A 21411-nucleotide genomic window follows, 5' to 3' on the forward strand; every position below is an offset into this window, starting at 1 on the left:
TTCTTTCCATGATCCAAAAATTCAAAATGTTATTTAACCAGAATAACACATATTTAGGTTTTTGACACTTATTTACTGTATTATTTACATCATAAAAAGATATAACTGGAAAGATAGGCCTTTGTATAATTAATTTTTAAAAAACCATCCCTAACTTGGTTCTTTTTGGTTTAAACAACGCCAGTTGTTGAAAGGACGCACACTGCAACTGTAAGTTGTTAACTATTTACCTGATGATTAACAAAATGAATGCAGATTTCATAAAGCTTCACAAAATTTCCAGGCTCTTCGTCTCCCTAACAATCAAGTAAAAATTATGTAAACAATTTTCCAGTATGGCTTCGCAACCTATTTAAATCCAATTTAGAACCGGTTAGCAGCCATACTGAAAAATCATGTATAAATCGAATAACAGATAATTTTCCACGGATATTGAAATAAAATCATAAAATTTATACCAGTTTGAGGCCCGAAAAAAATCATAGATGTTTTTTGCCTATTTTCAGGGCAAATTCATCATTAATTACGTAGGAATCAATTTTTAAAAACATATTTTTGGTTTAATTCATGTTAAATAATAGCAATAACCATTTTTAAAATTTCTAGTACCAACAGCTACCGGCTAAAACCGTTTGATAAGGTTTTTGAGCGACAAAAAGTTTTATGTGGAAATAGGTTTTGTGACTAATTTGCTCTTAATTCTAGGTGCCATTTAATCATTGATTGCGAGATGGTTGCATTACCCCCCCCCCCCTCACCCCCTTTTCAAAGCTTCCCTGAAAGTAAAACCAATTCAGATCCGCAATTTTCGACACAAAAAAACCTTACTACTTTGTATTATAGGATAAAATATTTTATACCTTTAAATGCGGCAAAACCAATCTACAAACTGTTAAGAAGCCCATTATTGTAAACGTTGATATATCTGATCCTAAAAAAAATATTTTCTTTTATAATATACAAGCATCTACTACGTCCATAGTAGCCTCTTAAGGGTAGGGGGTAATTTTAAATGCAATGTATTTATTAATATCAAAATCGTTAAATATTTTGCTTAGGTCTAAGGTACACAAATGATAACGTCACCTTATTTCTAATAGTATGCTTCCAAAGTTAGATACTACAACTTGACCAAATGTCAAAGGATTTTCCTAGCTCCTTCAGGACCATTACAGTCACAACTGAACCTAATTGCCAAACCTTCAGAGAAATTATCGTATTTTCTTTTTAAATCGTATAAAATACTTGCCTAGAGGTAGCAGCATGTCTGATGCAGTATTAAGGAGCCAGGAACCAAAGACTGCCGGTTTCCTGGAGGTTGTTACAAGGCAAACAAGGTTGGCAGCTGACGTCCTGCGAAGCACGGCACTGCTGCTGCCAAGATTACCAAGGAATGCTTTCATTAGCAGCTTGATTTCAGAGTCAGTTGTGAATTTCCCAAATATCTAATTAATTACCATTTGTCATACTAATGTAAAGTAACATTTCTGTTATACCAAAATCAAGCTTTAGAGTAATGTAATACAGACCAAAAGAGATTTATTATTTTATTGCAAGGGGGGTGTATACTAGTTATTCCATTCCCAGCAAAATAGTCAAAAAGTTAACTGACGAGCGAGCCGCGGCGCAAATTTTGTTCACGCTCCCCTTAATCGTTTGACTTTTTTCGTTGATACACCCTCTTACACTACCCTTCTGCATGCCTCTGGATTTATATAATGTAAAATTTTATAAACATAGTAGACAGCTACTCTTTAATTATGTACATAATCAATCTAACGTCAAGTACATAGTAAAATGACAGAAACTTCATATTTAGTGCATAAAACATATTACTTTAAACTTAATTCAAAGTTATTTTGATTATTTAATGTTTTTTTTTGCAGTGCTACTTATTTATGTTGATAGTCAAAATAACCTTAAAAAGCAAAGGTAGTGAGTAGGCCAAAGTTTCATGGATACTCTCCTCTGTTCGCTTGATGATAAGCTCCAGACAAGGCAACAAATTAACCAGGTAAGGTCTGATCACAGGAATAAAGGGATAAGTTAAGGGACCAAACGTGTATAAAGTACCTGAAGGAAAACTTTCGGTTGTTTGAGCTTCGTGTAAAATATCATGCACAATTTTTCCTTTTTTGAAAACACACAATATCCTAGACAATTATAGACAGCTTTCAGCTGGTATTACGATGAAAAATTTTAAGATTAAGTATGCCCCGATGGGCCACAAGCGCGGGCTAACAAAACTGGTATCAATCTTATGATTTTAATTTTAATATTAGTGTAAAACTGTTGTAAAAGATCACTCGGTTCTAATCCACTGGATATTAATTTATTCGAGCCATACTGAAAAAGAATCAAATTAATTAACTATAATTATGACATGATTTTTGCCCTAAAATAACATATTTCTTTATTCCTGCCTGCATTTTGCTGGCTTGATATAAGGCGCAAGGTAGGCAAACCTCCAGAGGGCTGCTCTAACACTTCTGGATCCACCATTCTTTTTAACTTCTTTGAATAGCTCGACAAGGATTTTGCTGAAGTTACTCTCGCCCTGGGTTCTGATTACTTTGTTCAGGTTCTCGTCAGCGACCATGCGAATATCAGAATCTTAAGAAATATTTATTTCTATCTTTATTATTAACTAGCGGCTACGCCCCTAGAGGCCTTTAAGGGCACTTGAGGAGGGGGGGAGTTGAATTCTATACAACAATTTTTTATTTTAGATTTAAAAAGCAAAGTAAAAAAAAAAAAATTTTGAGGGGGGGGGGATTCTCTTGGGAAGGTGGTTGTACCCTCCCCCTAAATAGTTATAAATCTTCCAAGGTCCTAAAGGAAGCTACCCTGTAAAGGTGAACCATATCGGTTCAGCGGTTAACGAGAAACCCTCCGCTACAGACAAAAAATCTTACTACTTTTTATAATTTGATTTTACAATAAGCATAATAGCTCAGTGGAATCACACGGCGCGGTAAAGAAATTTGAATTCAAGTCCCCATATGTCGTCTTACATCAACACATCTATTCATAAACCCTAAGAAACTATGCATGGCCAATATATCAATAAGTATTTTTCAACTTTAAAAAGGACTTTTCATAAATATTCCATCGTTTTGTTCTTTTTTTGTTTTAAAAACATTACATAGCGTTCAGCGTTATAATTGAAATACTGTATTTTTTGTGACGAAGACCAAAATACATAACTTATGTGTCCCTTTTGATTCTTGTGACGTCATATAATGAGGAAGACGAGAGGAGAAGAGGGAAAGAAAACTCCTAAAAAAGAGATGGAGAATATGACGTCAAAAGTGGTGCAAAAGTTATGTATTTTGGTCTCCTTTTTCTTTTGTTGCTTCAAAGTAATTACATTTGGATTAACAAAACTGTTGCTACAATCCCTTTTAATCTCATCACTGAAGTTATGGTTGAAAATCCTATTATAAAAAGTAGTAAGCGTTTTTTTTGTCTGTCCGCTAAGGATCTCGCTAACCGCTGAACCGATATTGTTCTCCTTTACAGTGAAGCTTCTTATAGGTCTTGGGAAGGTTTTAAACTATGTCTATTTTTCGAGAGGGTGTCTTCACCCCCCTCTCCCACAAAAAAATGTATAACTCTATAACTCTTTTGAAACTCAAATTTAAAATTGGATGAGGTCGACTTTTTCTTCTCCTACCAGTGCAGTGCCCCTAGAGGCTTCTAGGGGGCGTAACCGCTAGTAGAAATCATAATTTTAATCGCATATTTTCTATGAGACGAGTTAATTACAAAATATACCAAGAGGTCTAAAAAATTTTATTTACCTTGATCGTCAAGTAAGGTGAAATACATATCCATAGCCATGGATAAATATTTGGCGGATTCTGAATTATTTTTGATTGATTGATTGCACAGTACATCAGTAACTGACAGACAGTGGGCTATCTTGTCCTTCTTCCTGTAGTGTACAGAAAATATCAATATCATTATCTTTACAAAAAAGTTACAGGATGACTATCTGTGTTTACCGAAGAATCTCGCTGACCAATGAACCCCCCCCCCCCCCCAAGAAAACAAAGAATAGTATCATGTAAAAGTAGCAACCCACAGAAAAAAAGATTTTTCAAAATACAAACCAGATGGACAGAGGCATAGTAAGTCATAGATATATTCTTAAAAGGGCAGGGGACATAGACGTCCAAGCTTTTTTTTTTTTTTGGGGGGGGGGGGGGGGGTAATTCGTATTTGGGGGGGGGGGGGGTAATCGCCCCATTACCCCCCCTCCCTTGGACGTCTATGGCAGGGGATTATTCTTAATATAGATTATCATATAAAGGATAGACAAACGCACAGAGTGAAAAACCAAGAACACATACCTGTAAAAGTTTACAAAAGACGCAAGACATGTCTTTTAAAGATAATAATTTTAAACAATTGAAAATATCAAATATAGAGTAGCTGCGCTACTAAACATGCTTACGTCATAGTTTCATCTAAAGACACCGAAGGCGTTTGGTGAAGCTTTAAAGCTTCCACAGTTCGGACAAGCTTCTCTAATGTTGCCATTTTAGATCAATTCAAATATAATTTATATAAGTTTAGTAGACATATAATGAACTATACTTTAGGTATCATTTCTTTCATCATTTTCTTCATTTTAATACACATTATAATTCTGAAATTTTTTCTTTGCAGTAAAAAATATGTATCACAATTTTTCTCAAATAGTAAAACTGAGGATTCTAAAAATTATAATTAATAAACATTTTGAAGAGTCAAACATTTTTATAAGGTCTAAAGAACACAAATATAAACTTTTTAATAAAAAACATTGACAAATGAAAAAGTAAAGTTTAATTTCAATTTGATATTTAAAATATTACTTAGGTACTTGTTTAAAAATTTCTGTAAAAAATTAAAAGTTTAAATCACAAATACATAGAAATGCAAGAACAATTTGAAATATTTAGACTATAAATTGAGAGTGGACACTAATGCTGATGTAATTTTGATATATTCTTGTGCAACCTTAGAATCTCCAAAGTCCTGGAACAAATATTTATACAATCAAAATTATTGTCTTATTATGAATTGAAACGTCTTTGCCTATGAATCGTTGTTTCCATTAAATGTCTATTGTCTAGGTATTTATAAGAATTATAGACGATTTTCCTTAAAGTGCGTAGTCAAGCAAAGAATCCCCCCCCCCCCCCCCAACCCTTATTTTAAACAATTTGAAAAAGTGTGAAGGGGTAGCTTTTCATGTGTTTTCTACCTTAGGATAACTTTGGAGGGTTGAGGCAATGCAAGTATACACCATGCAGCGAATATTAGGCATAAAGAAAAAAAAACCATACCCTGCCGACCTTATTTTCAATTTAGAGATTGTTGTTACGTTGTTATTTTAACGTATTTTCGGAAATTAATATTTTTGTATAACTATTCCTGAAAAAGGCTAGATCCTTGATCACAAGACTGACCAACCACAGGGTCTAATGGAAGTCGACCCAACAAGGGAGCTCCTAAAAAATGTAAAATAATTACTTTTCTTTTTTATGTGAAATGCACTTAATTGCTGATTCAACATATTTAGAAAGCATTGCATTTGAAAACCAATAAATATTTTAAGTTTTAAATCTGATGGATTTATTGTTACTTGGATATTACACCAGATTATCATGTACTCTAATAAAAAGAAAGTTGTTGCGGGCTAAAATAACGAGACAACTCCTCCCCTTAACCCATCCCTTCTACTAGATGAATGTGTGTGTGTGTGTATTGAAAGCATTGAATTTGAAAATCAATAAATATTTTAAGTTTTAAATCTGATGGATTTATTGTTACTTGGTTCTTACACCAGATTATCATGTACTCTAATAAAAAGAAAGTTGTTGCGGGCTTAAATAACGAGACAACTCCTCCCCTCACCCCATCCCCTCTACTAGATGAATGTGTGTGTGTGTGTGAACGAACTAGATGAACGAAATGACCAATAAATGACAGGGGAAATAGCAATATAAATTAACGACAATTTTTCCCCTGTGATGATATCCACGTATATTCTACAATCTACATACATTGATGACATGATAATGTTTAATTTAATTAATAATTTGTCACCTGTTTGTTGAGTTAGTTTATCAATACCCCCAATACTTGATGGCAATATTACTGAACTAAAATATAAAAAGAATATAGAAATATAATATGAAATACCAACATAAAATAAGCCCTGTTACTAAAAATCTTCCAAATTTCATTTATCTGGTCCTAATCTTAAGTCTTATTAGATTCATTAAAATTTTTCAGGGGCAAGTAACCAGGGTTATGCCACCAAATTTTGTGTGAAAATTTCCCCAGAACCCACTTTCTTAACCTCCCCCCCCTTTTTCTTACCCACTTCCCTTTAGAACATAACAAGGTTAGTGCCAAAAAATGAGCAACAAAACTATACAAATTTTCAGCAATTTCAAATGGAATTAATTTGCTGAATCAAAGCCCCTGCAGTTTTTAAACATGTTTTTTGAAACAAAAATAAAAAGATGTTGCTTACCTGACATGACATTTGGGACAAGTAAACATTGACATATTTTCTATAATGCCTGAAAAAATTAAATATTTGATTATTACCTATGTATAAATGTTACAAAAAAGACAAAAGGTTCATTTTTTACTTTTTAAATATAAAGTATAATTGATAATTACCTAAAACTGGAAGATTCACTTTTTTACAGAAATTTATTTCCTTTCTTACATCCTAAAATAAACACAAGTGTAATTTAGCTGCCTCCATCTATACACTTATTCTTAAACTAGTTTCTTCTGTAGTCCTTACATTAAAACAATAGGATCTTTGTTTGTCTGTTTTGTCCGTCAGTATCGACGGATCTCGTTAATCGCAGAAACAATTTGGTTAACCTTTACAGGGCAGCTTCTCATAAATCCTAGGAAAGTTTATGACCAATTTTGGGGGAGGGTACCACCACTCTCCCAAGTGAAAAAGCCCCTAGAAAATAATTATACCCCCCCCCCCAATAATTATTTTATTTTACTTTCTTTTTAAAACAATAATTTAAGATGAGGGGGGGGGGGGGTCGACTCCAACTCCCCCCCCCAAAAAAAAACAACCCTTTCAAGGTTATTTTTTTATATTTTTAAATCTAAAATAAAAAATTGGGTTGTCGAAATAAACCCTACCCCATAGAGGCCTCTAGGGGCGTAACCGCTAGTAGCAAAATAAAATGATTTTAAGTGTTTTCTAAAAAGTCGTATTTTGAGATGGGCGTTTTTTGAGTATAAACTAACCTGTAAACTAATCTCCTGAGGAGTAGTGACAATGACAGCTCCATCTATTCCCGCCTCAGCCAAGTATTGAGTTATGGAAAGATGTTCATCACTTGTTCCTAAACAGTAAAAGTTTTTTTTCTATGTATTTAGTTTTATAGGTGATTAATTCTTAACTTAAAAACCCAAAAAAGTTGCCCTGACATACATACCTAGCATATTTGAAAAGCAAAACTTTACTGAATTGTTTAAAAAATACTATAACCTGGTGGGGTATCAATGAACAATACATCTAAAGCTCCCCAATCCACATCTCTCAATAGCTGTTTGATCAAACCATTTTTCTAATAAAATAAACAAAAAAACATTACTGTTTAAAAGACTCTTTGATTTTTTAAAGCATAGGTATCTAGAATTCTATTTAAAAAAAAATATTATTTTTAGTAATGGAGTTTAATGTATGATCTTATTTTTACCTTAGGACCCCTCCAAATAACTGCAGCATCTGGAGATGGAAGCAGAAAACCTGCAGACATCACACTTAAATTATCCTAAAATAATGCATAGGGAAATTCATTTGATTTTAACTTTAAAAAGAAAAGAAGGTTGTTCTTTGTTGCTGATGGGGGGGGGGGGGGGTTGAGGGATCATTGTTAAGGAGAACTATATCGGTCTAGCAAGATCTAAATCTTCAGAAAGACAGACATACTAACAAACAGACAGACATCCTATTACTATGAGGATAAATGTTTCATAACGACCACAATTAAAGAAACGCTTCGCTTTAAAAACATGTCTAACCTCTACAAAAACAGGTGACCACCCTGAGCCAGACTGATGGATACCCTCACCTTCGCACCCCATTATTCTTGGTTGACTAGGTCCACACAGATCTATATCTAAATTTGAACAATGGAGAAATTAAGTTTTGTCTATGGTTTCTTACTCAACTCAACAAGAAACTAAATTGAAGTTGTCATCATAAATACCTAATTTAAAAAGTGTATTGACAACAATAAAAATTTTCATGATATCTTTTTTATTCAGTATTCTGTGAAATATTCAAAAAAGATGTAATGATAACATAAGAAAAAACTTTTTTAGTATGAGAGTTGTTCCAAAATGGAACAGTTTACCAACTGATGTTAAAAATACTGGAAGTGTTGCTGTTTTTAAATCTAATTATGACCGGCTTCATCAGCTAGACTAATTATTGTGAAAATAGTGAAAATGGATTGAAGCATATTAAAAGTCATTCTACTCGATATTCTCATATGAGAATCCTGAGAATTATTCAATACAATACAATGCAAAAAATATTTAAACTGTAGGCATTATTTCAACAACAAAATTGTTCAAAAACATACATTAAAATGTTGTATTTTATTTATCTCAATAGCAGGGCGACCACCGCCTTTTTGATATTAATATTGAAAATAACGTACTACAAAAAAATTACAATGAACACAAAAACGTACATTTTTTGAAAAAATAACGTACAATAACGTACCATAAAACACATATCTATAATACAAAGTAGTACGATGTCTGTCTGTCCGTATGTCAGTCTGTCCGTCTGTCTGAAGCTTAAGATCTCAGTAACCACTGAACCGATTGGGCTCTACTCTTTCAGGGAATATACCTACTGGTCCTGGTGTGGTTTTAAGCTATTTTCTTGGGGGCCAACCCCCCAAAAAATGAAAAATACCCCCCCCCTCCCAAATTTTTTTTAAAAACTTAAATAACACCCCCTCCCACTACAAATTTTTTTACTTTAAAAAAAATCTAAATACCACAAAAATAGGTTGATCAAACCTCTTGGGGCAAACCCCTAGAGGCTAGGGGCGAAGCCGCTAGTACATCTATAATACAAAGTAGTACGATGTCTGTCTGTCTGAAGCTTAAGATCTCAGGAACCACTGAACGGATTAGTCTCTACTCTTCAGGGAATATACCTACTGGACCTGTGATGGTTTTAAGCTATTTTCTTGGGGGGTGGGACACCCCCGACCCCAAAAAATGAAAAATCCCCAACACAAATTCCCCCCCCCCAAAAAAAATTCTTTTTTCAACATTTTCTTTTAAAATCTAAATAACACAATAGGTCAAATCTCTTGGGGAAAAGCCCCTAGAGGCTAGGGGCGAAGCCGCTATTATATCCATAATACAAAGTAGAACGATGTCTTTCTGTCTGTCTGAAGCTCAAGATCTCGGTTATAAGCTATATTATCTATTATTATTAAATTACATTTAATCATTTTTTCTATCCCCCTGAAATCTGTTTTGGGTGTTAACTACCCCCCCATTAATTACCTCACCTAAGAAAATTTACCCCAATTTAATCATGTAAATAGTACCAACTAATAATGAGATTTATATTCATTTATTTAAGTAATTAAATATTCCAGCATCTTCACCCCTAGCCTCTAGGGGTATCGCCCAAAGAGGTATTGTAAAATTTTTTAAGGGAATTTCCCCACCTTACTTACTTGTTATATCTATATTACAAAGTAGAACGATGTCTGTCTGTCCGTCTGTCCCTTAAGATCTCGGTAACCACTGAACCGATCGGATTCTACTCTTCATGGTATATACCTATTGGTCATGTGGTGGTTTTAGGCTATTTTCTTGGGGTGTGGGACACCCCCAACACCCCTAAAAAAGAAAAAAATCCCCCCCCAATTTTTTTTCTATTATTTAAAATTAGTGGTTGAGTGGAGGCTTCTCACCAAGTACTTAATTTTTTTTCTCATTAATTACCTCTTGGGGCAAAGCCCCTAGAGGCTAGGGGCGAAGCCGCTAGTTTTACAAAAAGAAAAAGAAATTTTTTTTTGGAGGGGGGATTCTTTGCTTTTTTAGCCTAAAACCACAACAGGACCAGTAGGTATATTACCTGAAGAGTAGAACCCAATTGGTTCAGTGGTTACCGAGATCTTAAGCTTAAGAGAGACAGACATTGTTCTACTTTGTATTATAGAAAGTAGTATCTCATTCCTATAAGAACATGAAAACATAAAAATCAACTAAAAATTATCTCACTAACTGATGAACAAATATGATACACTTTTACTGTGTAACTTTTTCTTTGTCCTGTTAAGATTTGTAATTAGTTTAGAGGAATTTTTTTATATTTACTGAAATGCTTTATTGAGTTGAGTTTTTTCATTTATGGAAACTTCACTATGACCACGTCATAAATCCCAGAATAAATTGATAAAATGGCGCGCGAAGCGCGGAGAAATTTTTTTGGTAGTTTTTATAAAATAAAAATACATTAATGATTACTAATACTAATCATACATTACAGAAAAACGTACAATAACGTATGCTGAAATGTTCATATTGAACACAAAAATCAATAACGAACAAAAACGTACCAAAAAACCTAAAAGTGGTGTTCAATATGAACATATTGAACATAACGTACATAGTGGTCACCCTGCAATAGGTAGGTATGCTAGACAAAAATATAATTTATAAAAATATCCCTTGATAATTTGAATCTTAGAAAAACAACATTTGTAACTAGGAACCTGCCAGTTTTTTCTACTTCTTTAAAATAAATTTTTATATCATGGCTCGAACGAGAAACGTACCTAGAACCCCAATATTAAGGTCTGGATTGATGGCTGTACATCTGGCAAGGTTAGCGGTCACTGTAGACTTACCAACTCCTCCCTTTCCTATCCATCACAGCTATTATTATAAAGAGTTTCAGAGCTAGGCCAACCGTTCAGTAAGAAATATGGTTTTTCTAAATTGCAATGCTTTTATACACCTATTGATTGCAGGACCTTTATTTGAAAGTTCTAACAGTTCATGGGAAAGAACTGTGTTCAGCATCTAATATTATTTTTCTTCAGCTTTTATGCAGTATGAGCAGAAATTCACTCTAGTCAGTGGGTCTGATTGATAAAAAGAATTTGAATTCCATAATAGGAAATAATAGCTGGGAATTTTCCTGATAAAATTAAAACCTTGTGTTTTACTTCGGCCAGTCTCTCTTAAATAAAACACATTTCAGTATTTCTTGAAAAAAAAATTTATGTTAGTTTTTAGGTTGCAGCTAAACATTTGGAAGATTCCTTATAGCATTGACTAAATTAAAATTGAAAAGAAAAATGCATTTGCTAGGATTCCTTGTTCCAATGGGAATCCAGTATAATTAATCCGTCGCTCAAGCTTGAAAGACAGAGACTTAGTTTTTTAAAAGGAATTACCGCAAAAAAAAAACTAAACATTTACTCTATACCTAGATAAGTTACTGTTTTCGTTTGTCAATTCATGATTTTTTTGTGTTTCACTACTTATTTATGTAGGAAGGTAGTCAATGCCATTCTTGTTTCCATTCTTATGTGTCTACCATCAAGACTGGATTTTTTTTTGTAATTGCATGAAATGAAATCAAAATGTGGATTTTCCTGCGATAAGTTTAACATCTGGATCCGGTTTTGCGGGACCAGCGGCCGCACAAATTTTCTGGTTTGGACAACCTTGGCAGGCAGCAGCTTTGCCAGATTCCTCGGTTCCTAGATTTAAAAGGAACAATAAAGCCTCTTTTCTATATATTAATTATAAATATATTTTCAAATAAGTACCTACCTATACATACAAAATATAGTGACTAACATCAGGGGCGTAAAAGCTTTTTTATTTTGGGGAGGTAAAAGTTTTTATCATGGTTAAGAACTGTTTTAATCTGATGGAACTATATAGTCATTTGATTTTGGGCGGTGGTAAAAAAAACTTGAAAGTAAAAGTAATAAAGCGCGAAGCGCGCCGGATTTCTTTTTAACGATTATTCATTTGGAGGGATGGGGGGGGGGTATTTACCACCAAAAGAATTGTTTGAGGGGGGATAAGTAAGTCCACCCTCCTAAGTGGTTGGGGGTAATTTTTATATGGGGGGGGGGGGGGGGTAATCAAATGGTCAAACAAAGGCATGTTTTAACATATTTACTGAGAATTTGGTCAAACGCCTATATGGAAGTAGCATTAATGAGAATCATTTCTTTATATACTTAAAAATTAATAAAATTTAAATGGTATGGGAATTACCACTCAACCTGCTAAGTAAACAGGGAATTTTTCCCTATAAGTGGAGGGTAGAGTTTTTTTATATCTTATTTGAATTGGGATAATTTGAAATTCAATTTTAATCTGGAAATTGTGAAGTTTCAGCTAATTTTTTTTTGTCAATTAATAAATGGGGAGGAGGGGAGGTTATACCAACAAAGAAATTAATTCGGGAAAAAATCACAAATCCCAACGACCTTTTAGTTTACCCTCCAAATATTATTTTAGATTTATTTTGCTCGGGGGGGGGGGGGGGGGGGAATTGATATTCCTTCCAATTATTTTCTTACACGCGCCTGACATTGTTACTATTACCTGTCCCGGGACAATTTTCAGGAGCTTCTGACATTTCTGCGGTAGACATTTTTGTTCTAAAATTATCTGAAATCAGTTTTTAAATGATTTAAATCTTACAAATTACAATAAACATGCATTTTATCATAATATTAAAAAATAAGTATTTTATTTTGATCATGACTATCTATCACATAGTATAAATAACAATCACAGTGTTTGTTACAAAACTAAAAATATATCATGTTAGAGAAAGTTATAGTAGGTACCTAGGATATTATTCTAAAATTTTGATATATATTATTTTTTTAATGATCATTAGAGGTTTAATTCTTTAGTTAGTCTTGTCCAGGCGGTTTCCACTTGGTTTTGAGTTATCTCTGGGTCCCACAGGGTACAAAATACTGTATTAGCCTCCTAAACAAAAACATTTGAAAAAAGAAGGGTAATATTTCAGCAAATGTATGATGTTTAAGCCTACAAACTGATTGAAACTCCTTTCAAATTCATGGTGGTTTTAGTCCATAAATTAATTGAAACACATCAAAATCATGCTTCATTCACTATCCAATATTACTATCTATAAAATAAAGTAGATTGATGTCTGTCCGTCCCTTAAAATCTCAGTAACCACTGAACCGATTGGATTCTACTCTTCAGGGAATATTTTCTTGAGGGGTATTTACTCCCAACCCCCCCCCCCCAAAAAAAAAAAAAAATCCCCCTCATTTTTTTTAGGCAGGAAACTAAAACTTTGGTAGTCGCACCATCACTGTTTTTTTTGGTTTTTTTTAGTAATAAGGGTTTTTTATCTAAAACCTACGATCTTATTAACTACTGAACGGATTGAAATCTCTCTTTTGGGTGAGATTTACATAGGTCCTGTGGTCAGATTTTAGGCTAATTTATTTTCAGATAAAAGTCTTAGGAGGGTTTTAAGCTATTGCTAAGCCCTTCTCTTACCCTTCAAACACAGAGTTAGGTTCATTGACAACAAAAATACATTAAGTTTTAGTTGTATCTCATTCTTATACAGAAAAATCAGTCAAAACATGACTACATTATGTATCTTAGGATATTTACTTACCTTAACTCTATCTTGATTTGTCATTTGATTATCAATCCTCATTTGAGCCTCTTCTTTAGTTTTATGATCCCTCTCAACTATTCTTTCTATTGCAGTTTCCCTTAAAAAAGCTAGGATTGGAAACCTTATAATATCCTTTGAAATTAAGTAGTAATTTGTGAGTGGGTTTTTATAGGTCTCGAAATATCACGTAAACAGCTGAACCCCCAAATGCCAGATGAGGAAAAAATCAGAGAGGAGGGGACAATGGGATGTTTATTAAACTATTCCAAAAAGTTTCATAAAAACGTTTTATTATTCGTTGTCGTAACAACTTTGGGGACTAAACTTCATTGATTTTTGATTGGTTAGTTTATTAGGTTAGTGTCCAAACGTGTACATGAATTTATCGGCCATTGTCTTATCCCTTTAAACACATTTTCCGCCAACCTCCCCCCCCCCCCACAAAACAAAAACCAGCTGTACCTGGGAACAAGACAGACCCAAATTTCATGGCAGGTATTGTGCCACCCAGCCTCCAACAGGACTGCAGCATCAAGAATTACAACCTTTAACAAATGTTTCTTCTTCAATAAAAATTACAATGAACACATCGTTAATTGTGGGTTAATTAAATTTGGGTGTATTGCATTATTTCGTAAGTATTAAACTAGTATCTATCTAAGTCAGCAATTACATTTTAAGGTATGAAACCAATGAAATTAATCCTAGAAACTAGTTACTGTTACCTTGTAGCCTTCTTGAAACAGCTGTGTGGCCTGTTCATCCGCCATTCTGGCAATTTCTGGCCAGACAATTTCATTAAGTCTTGTTAACTTTGACTTGTCAGAAAATACAATTCCACCGAGAGCTCTTCGATTGACGGTTCCATCATCTTAAAATATGAGCATTTTCTTTTTCTTCGATTGTTACAAGCTAGTATTGATATTTGCATAAAGTAATTCAAATTGTTGCTGTAAATAGTGCCTTCAAGTAAGAGAGGTATTAAGGGAATTCTACTACTACTACTATGCAAGCCCTGGACTAATGATAAGCTTTGCTACAAAATTAAAGACTGAAAAAAAACCTGTTTAAACAATCAAAAATGCATACATCCAGCTGCTTTGTTAGTAAAATAATATACATAGTAAGACTTTTCCAAAAGCATATAAGATATTTTCTTTTATAAATAGTCATACCTGACAAAACTGTGCTTCCGAATTCCGCAACAAGTTTTTCCAGGGTTGGAGATCCAGGTAAATATGCAGCATGACCCAGCTTGTCACAATCTACTAAACCTACTCCAAGAGCCTGTAAAATATAAATACTTTTTTACTTGAAAACTACATGTTTATTTCTGGGTAACTTTTATGAGAATGTTAATTTCTAATTTTTTAGATTTTTATACCTGGAACCTTTTACCAACACTACTCTTGCCAGAAGCAGATCCTCCAGTTAATCCAATCAAGTATGGTCCTATACAGAGAAAATTTCAATGTTTCTAAACCCTTTTTTGGATTCTTGATTTGTTTTCTATATATTGAAATTATTTTGTTTACCTTTTGATCTAGCCCAATCCATTCTGGCAGGTTTTAACCGTTGACCTATGGAAAATCATGCAAATATTAAAATTCAATTGTAAAAATTCCATAAAGTTATAAGCATACCTATAAAAAAAAATTGAAATTATTAAGTGTACAATTTTTAGTACCTATCTTTTCCTTAAAATCTTTTCTTTGGTACAAATGTAATTAACAATTCAATGTCCCCTACCTCCTAGTTATAACACAATATCATTTACCTAATATTCTTGCCCTCATTGAGCTTGAACTTACTTTCTCTTCTTCATGATTTCCCTGTCTTAAAAAAAAACTTTTATTAAATAATATAAAATAAGAAACTAATAGAATAGTGTTAGCTACAACAAAAATTTAATGAAATCGATGAAAAACTGAAAAACAACAAAAAATAATTGGTTCCAGCTATTCAAAGGTTTTTCAATCCACATATTTTTTAAAGAATAAAAATAAGTCATAAAAAAAAGATCAAAACACAATTTTGAAATATTAAAATACCTACCTATCTACTTGATGCTTTAACTTACAAAGTATTAAAAAATTGTTCCAAACCTTTCTGTATCTTCAACAAGTTCAATACAGTGAACATCTAACTGAGAAAGTCCCTTCTCTTTTCTCTATAAAATTCATCAAATATTTAATGTATTAAAATGATTACCTAAGTATTTAACATACTATTCTTAAAATCTATTTGTTGTTTACCTTTACATTGATGGCATGACAACCCTTTTCTGTTTCTTGACTTCCAACAATACATTCTTTAAACAAAAAAAGCTTCACTTTAAAACCAAGTTTAAACAAATATAAAGTTATCTAGGTACTTCAGGGAGGTATATTCTGCACAAGATTTATTTTCCCCTGCTGTAAAATATTTTTTTTCCCCAAGGAGTGGAAAAAAGAGAAAAATGTTTTCAGTACTCTTTAGGTATTTTTTTTATGTTTGTTTTTTCACCCAAGGAGGGGAAAAATGTTCAGGACTGTTTATTTCTTCATTTTATTCCTTGTTATAAATAAAAGAGAACGTCTTAATGAAGAGGCATAAATGAAAATTACCTAATAATGGATCAACAATGGCAGGTCCATAAGGATCTTGAATTTCACTGATTTTAAGCTCTACATCCCTGTATTATTGACAACTTAATATTGATTTTAAGGATGAATAATGAATTCTTTTGTGCTTAGTAAAAAATTCAACGCTTATTTTCTTTGGTTTCTTTTATTTTTCCATACTTTCTCAATGGTTTATATTTCCATGAAAATAAACTGAAACTTACTTGTTTATTTGAGAAAGAAAATTAGTGACTCCAGCAATTCTATCATCCAATGGTTCTATTAATTCAGGCAATGTTTTCTTTCCTGAAATATTTCAATATTTCTTGATTAAAATAAAAATAACACTTGTTATAAAAAAAAACTATGGATTGTTTGTTTTCTCCACAACTTATATTTAGGTATCAAAGTAGCTTGAACGCTACAAAAGCATGCTAAAACCCACGTAAAAGCTATGGTATAAAAATATCTTTATCATAGTTGTTAATATCACAGGAACAGCTTAACACTACAAATAAGCTGCTACAACAGCTTATACCAATTATTTACTATTGCAGGTTTGCTTGTTCAAGTCCCTCCTACCATTCCTCCTATTAAGAGTTCATCTTATTTTATTGTATGTCTATATTAGGTATCATTTATCATAACTGTGCTATTATGATCTCAATAAAATAAGATCACACTTTGATTATGTTTATCATTGCAGAATCTTATGAGGTTTTTAAATATGTTTTATAACTGATTTCAGTATGTCAATAATGCCTAGAAAATGACGAGGTTGTGCTGCGCAGATGTTCTGTGTTCATAAAGGTGCGATTATTACCAAATACCGGCTTTCCCTTATTTTAACAGCTTATTATCATAAAGAACCTGCCATTAAAGTTCAAACCTACCAATAAGCAGTTACAACAGCTTTTAACTATAAAGAACCTGATATTAAAGTTGAAACCTACCTAGAAGCTGTTGACCAGCCACACCAACGGTCAAAGAATGTTTGGTTCTTAACATGGCAGTTGACAACAAAATTTTGTGACCTGATAAAGAAAAGTTATTTATCGCATAGTATAATAGACAGCTTTCCGCAGATATTAAAAGGAAAAATTATAAGATCAAAACCAGTTTTGTTAACCCCGATGGGCCAAATCCCAGTCTAACAAATCTGGTATTAATTTTATGATTTTTATTTTATTATTTGTGGAAAATTGTCTGTGATTCAATGTTATACATAATATTTTAAAATGGATGAGAACTGGTTCTAATACAACAGATACTAATCGGTTTCGAAGCAATACTGATAATATTTTTAATTCATACCTACATGCAAACGATCAAAAGTTCCACCCATACACACATGATTGTATAATCTAAATTATATTAACTTTAAGAAAATATATTTTACACAAAAAGCAGTATTAACAAGATGAAAATTGGTGCCTTTTTGAAACGAAAAAAACATTACTATTTTTCCGTGTAAAACCATTGGATATTTTTAAATTTTTTTCAGAAACTTATGTACAAACTAATAAAATATACCTAAAAATTTCGGATCATGGAATGAAAACTAAGTAGCGGGTTTCGTCGTATTTTCACAGTAGTTTTTATCCTGCAGGGCATTCATTAACATTTACTAAACCTAATCTAAAATAACCTATGTTCAAAATATACTGTTAAAATACGACGAAAAACACTACTTCGTTTCCTTTCCACGATGCAAACTTTTTTATACAAAAGGTATAAAAAATTATTAATCATAGAATAAAACTACCTATCTGTTGCAAGTGTTTCTGACTTATCCTCTGCTTTATTTTCTGAATCTATTTTATCTAAATCCAATATTTCTGAGGCCTACAAAATGAACAATATTGATCGCATTGTATGATAAACTGCTTTCCGCGGATATTAAAATGAAAAATTTAAAGATTAAAAACCAGTATTTGTTAGCCCCGAGGGTCCGAAGGCCAGTGCACACAAAACTGTTATTAATCTTACGAACCGGTTCTGATCCATTGAATGAATATTAATCGGTTTTGAAGCCATACTGGAAAAATAAGTCTACAACTTTAAGTAGGTAAAACATGTTAAATGAATAAAAAAATTGTACATAACCTGTTTAACTTCATCACTTGCAATCTGAACATTTACATCAAATTTTGAACCAAGATTTGCATAGATCTGATTACAAACTTTTGTCCATCCACTTACAGAACTAAAAAAGCGGATATAGTCCCTTTCGTGACAATACCTCTTCTTAAGGGGCGTTTCGTTGTATTTTTACATCAGCTTTTGGTGAGTTATTCTAGGTTAGGTTAGACAATTGGCCCCGAGGATTAGTGCCCCCAGGAGGGGCTAGAAATAGGAGAAAAGCTACTATAAAAATAAGACGAAACGCCACTTAAAAGGCGTTGTCACGAAAGAGACTTTACCCAAGAAAGCAATTTTAAAAGCTAGGCTACTCTAAAAAGAAGACCTGCTGTCTGTTATGAAATGCCTAGGTACCTATTTAAGTTAATTTATCTGCAATCGGCATCTAAGTGTAGTAATGTTATTTCTTAATTGATGTAAAAATGGTCAAATGTAGAATAGCAAATCAAAATATTAACTGCTATAATTTACTACTTTTTGTTTAGAATGTCTAGGTATGATATATTATGAGTTATACCTGTCAGAAAGTTGATTTTGAATGCTTGGCTTAAATGCAATGAACAGTTTTTCTTTTTCTGGGGCCTTGGTTCTTAAATTGTAATGTTGTTAGTATTACTGTTAGGTATATATTTGAATATTTGTTATTTCTAATCTTCTTATATTCAATATATATATATATATAAACAAAATTGATTAGGTACTGCTTTAATTATAAACAGCTTTCCGCGGATATAAAAATAATCTTATAATTGTTTTTTAAATTAGTAGAAATCTAGATATAATACAATATGGTACATGATTTATCAGTATGGCTTAGAACCGGTTCTATTCCAGCGGATATTTCGTTATCTTAACTTTGTTTCGACTCAAAACAATTCATAAACAAAATGCTCATTTAGTGTATAACTACAAAATAAATACCATAAGGAAAAAGGATAAGAGGATAAATACTCACCCCTTTTTCATGGTAAAATACTACTTCCCCATCCCTAAATTTAGAAGCAGACGAAAATCAAAAACCGCCCAGGGCTTTTTGTAAGTCAATCATAAATAATAATGTGAATAAAAAGAAAAGCGATATTTAGCAAACAGCCGTGGGCGGTCAGAATCAGCTGAATGTTCATTATGAAAAAAATTTCCCCCTTTTTAGAAATAGAAGGATTCATCTTTCATGAACAAATTTTTTTAAATAAAAATAAAATTCTATGTAATTTTTAATTAAAACATTAAAACGAAAATATCTAATCTAATATTCTTGCCCTAAATATGGAAATAGTAAAAAGTAAAAAAATATTTTTTAAAATAATTTTTAATCCTCCCATTTGAAAAGTAGTGGAATAGCAATAAATTTTAGCGCAGCAACAGCGCTAAGTAGGCCTCTAGGCCCACTGCCTATTTTCGTCTTCTAGTTGCTTCAATTCCTCTCTTTTATTTTTTTCTCTATGATAAATACCTACCTAACTAAAGAGCAGATTTCAGGTAAACTTCTTAATACTTTTGAGTAACCCCTAAAATAGTTATCTTCTTATTTATTATTGATAATATAAAAAAAATCACATAAATAACCAATTTTTTCTAATAATTGCCACGAGCAATGGAAAGCTTCCCTAAAATTTGTGCATAATTCGACCAACTGCAGGGGTGTATATACTGCACAAGATTTATTCCCCCCCCCCCCTCCCTCCTACTTTTTCTTCAAACAAGCGGAGAAAAATATTTAAAGAACTATTATTCATTTTAACTTCCCTTCCAAAGGGATAGTTTCACGAAGTGCATTTAAAAAAAAATAGTGAACTGTAAGTTTTTTCTATTTTAAATAACGTATTAGTGCATAATATAAAGTTATTGATAAAAATTAAAAGATTTGACCAGGGATTTTCCTTAAAAAATGAGTTTTTCATTTTTATTTTCAACTTCGTTACATGTTATATATGGCAAAAACTTTATTGTCATAAATACAACTTTAGATAGCATTTACTAGTTAATAGAACTTCAAACTTTTTATACAACAAAATATACATAACAACAAAGAATGACCAATAAAATATTTAGTATAGTACTTATAGTAGTGATCTTTTTATATGTCTTAGTAAAATATATTAGGCATTGGATAGATATGATTGTGATAAAGAATTTTAATATTGACCTGATCGAACTTTTTTTATTTGACAATATCTAAAAAAGTTAGTGATTTGCAAAATAAATTACATGAGAATGGTCTTTTTATATATATATATATATATATTATATGTAGTATGGTTAGTTGGTATTTCCGCGTGAGATAATGTGTATATTATAAGTAAACCGGACGGTTTTCTTTATTTTTTAAAAAGAATCTATAGAAAACCTGTCCTATAATGAATCGGACGTTATTTTTTATGTTTTTTAAGTAACTTGTCCCAAGGGGAACCCCTGTTCAATTCTTTTATAACTCTTGTGAAATATGTGGAAAAAGATTCTCTCATATTGGTGTTTTGGCTATACATATTTGGAAAAAAATAGACCGTTCTCATGTAATTTATGTGGCAAATCACTTTAACTTTTTTTAGATATTGTTAAATAAAAAAAGTTTGGTCTGGTCAATGTTAAAAATTCTTTAACATATAATCATATCTATCCAATGCCTAATATATTCTACTAAGACATATAAAAGTTCACTACTCTAAGTACCTTAACTCTTTAAATACACTTCGTAGAACTATCCCTTTGACTCTTGACCTTATTACCCTGCCCCTATCTTGATATTATAGTTTAAGAATTAAAAATTACAGCGGTTTCCATCCCCTCCCTCCTTAAAGATATCATTAAGGACGGGAGGTTTCTATGTGCTTCTTTATGTTAGGTTAGGTAACCCGGCGGGGGTTAGGCAATAAGGAGGACCTACCCTGTAACTGCTACAGTAAGCAGCCACGTCATTTTAGCAATCTGAAATCATTTTGACCG

At 32.4% G+C, this 21411-nt stretch overlaps 3 protein-coding genes across 3 annotated transcripts in view; all 3 read right to left on the bottom strand.

Moving 5' to 3' along the window:
• htt (huntingtin) overlaps positions 1-4650 on the bottom strand; it is a 65251-nt gene extending 60601 nt beyond the window's left edge. Inside the window, exons 1-7 of the mRNA XM_080163843.1 lie at positions 4460-4650; positions 3804-3937; positions 2424-2613; positions 1919-2021; positions 1250-1445; positions 861-931; positions 231-296 (exon numbers count right to left, since the gene is read on the bottom strand). Of these exons, the coding sequence (XP_080019969.1) occupies positions 231-296; positions 861-931; positions 1250-1445; positions 1919-2021; positions 2424-2613; positions 3804-3937; positions 4460-4545 (846 nt within the window). The 5' untranslated portion in view covers positions 4546-4650. The remainder of the gene's footprint in view (positions 1-230; positions 297-860; positions 932-1249; positions 1446-1918; positions 2022-2423; positions 2614-3803; positions 3938-4459) is intronic.
• Positions 4651-4652: 2 nt separating this feature from the next.
• Nubp1 (NUBP iron-sulfur cluster assembly factor 1) lies at positions 4653-12747 on the bottom strand. Its single transcript, XM_080163847.1, has 13 exons — positions 12655-12747; positions 11685-11792; positions 11221-11266; positions 10860-10942; positions 8065-8162; positions 7740-7814; positions 7529-7607; positions 7285-7382; positions 6685-6736; positions 6533-6581; positions 6100-6155; positions 5423-5501; positions 4653-5023 (listed from the first exon to the last, which is right to left on the bottom strand). The coding sequence occupies exons 1-13, from the start codon at positions 12701-12703 to the stop codon at positions 4951-4953; spliced, it is 945 nt and encodes a 314-aa protein (XP_080019973.1). The 5' UTR covers positions 12704-12747; the 3' UTR covers positions 4653-4950.
• Positions 12722-21406, bottom strand: Ppat-Dpck (Bifunctional Phosphopantetheine adenylyltransferase - Dephospho-CoA kinase). Its single transcript, XM_080163846.1, has 19 exons — positions 21353-21406; positions 19926-19976; positions 18986-19057; positions 18433-18532; positions 18092-18171; positions 17641-17690; positions 17280-17360; positions 16551-16632; positions 16330-16397; positions 15979-16034; positions 15829-15893; positions 15501-15559; positions 15259-15303; positions 15108-15175; positions 14899-15010; positions 14449-14594; positions 14186-14268; positions 13721-13820; positions 12722-13050 (listed from the first exon to the last, which is right to left on the bottom strand). Exons 1-19 carry the CDS (start codon positions 21382-21384, stop codon positions 12952-12954), a joined length of 1449 nt encoding a protein of 482 aa, XP_080019972.1. The 5' UTR covers positions 21385-21406; the 3' UTR covers positions 12722-12951.
• Between the last annotated feature and the right edge of the window lie 5 nt (positions 21407-21411).

Source organism: Acartia tonsa, chromosome 6, assembly GCF_053477335.1.
Source record: "Acartia tonsa isolate MP-2025a chromosome 6, ASM5347733v1, whole genome shotgun sequence".
In the NCBI taxonomy this organism is placed as follows: domain Eukaryota; kingdom Metazoa; phylum Arthropoda; class Copepoda; order Calanoida; family Acartiidae; genus Acartia; species Acartia tonsa.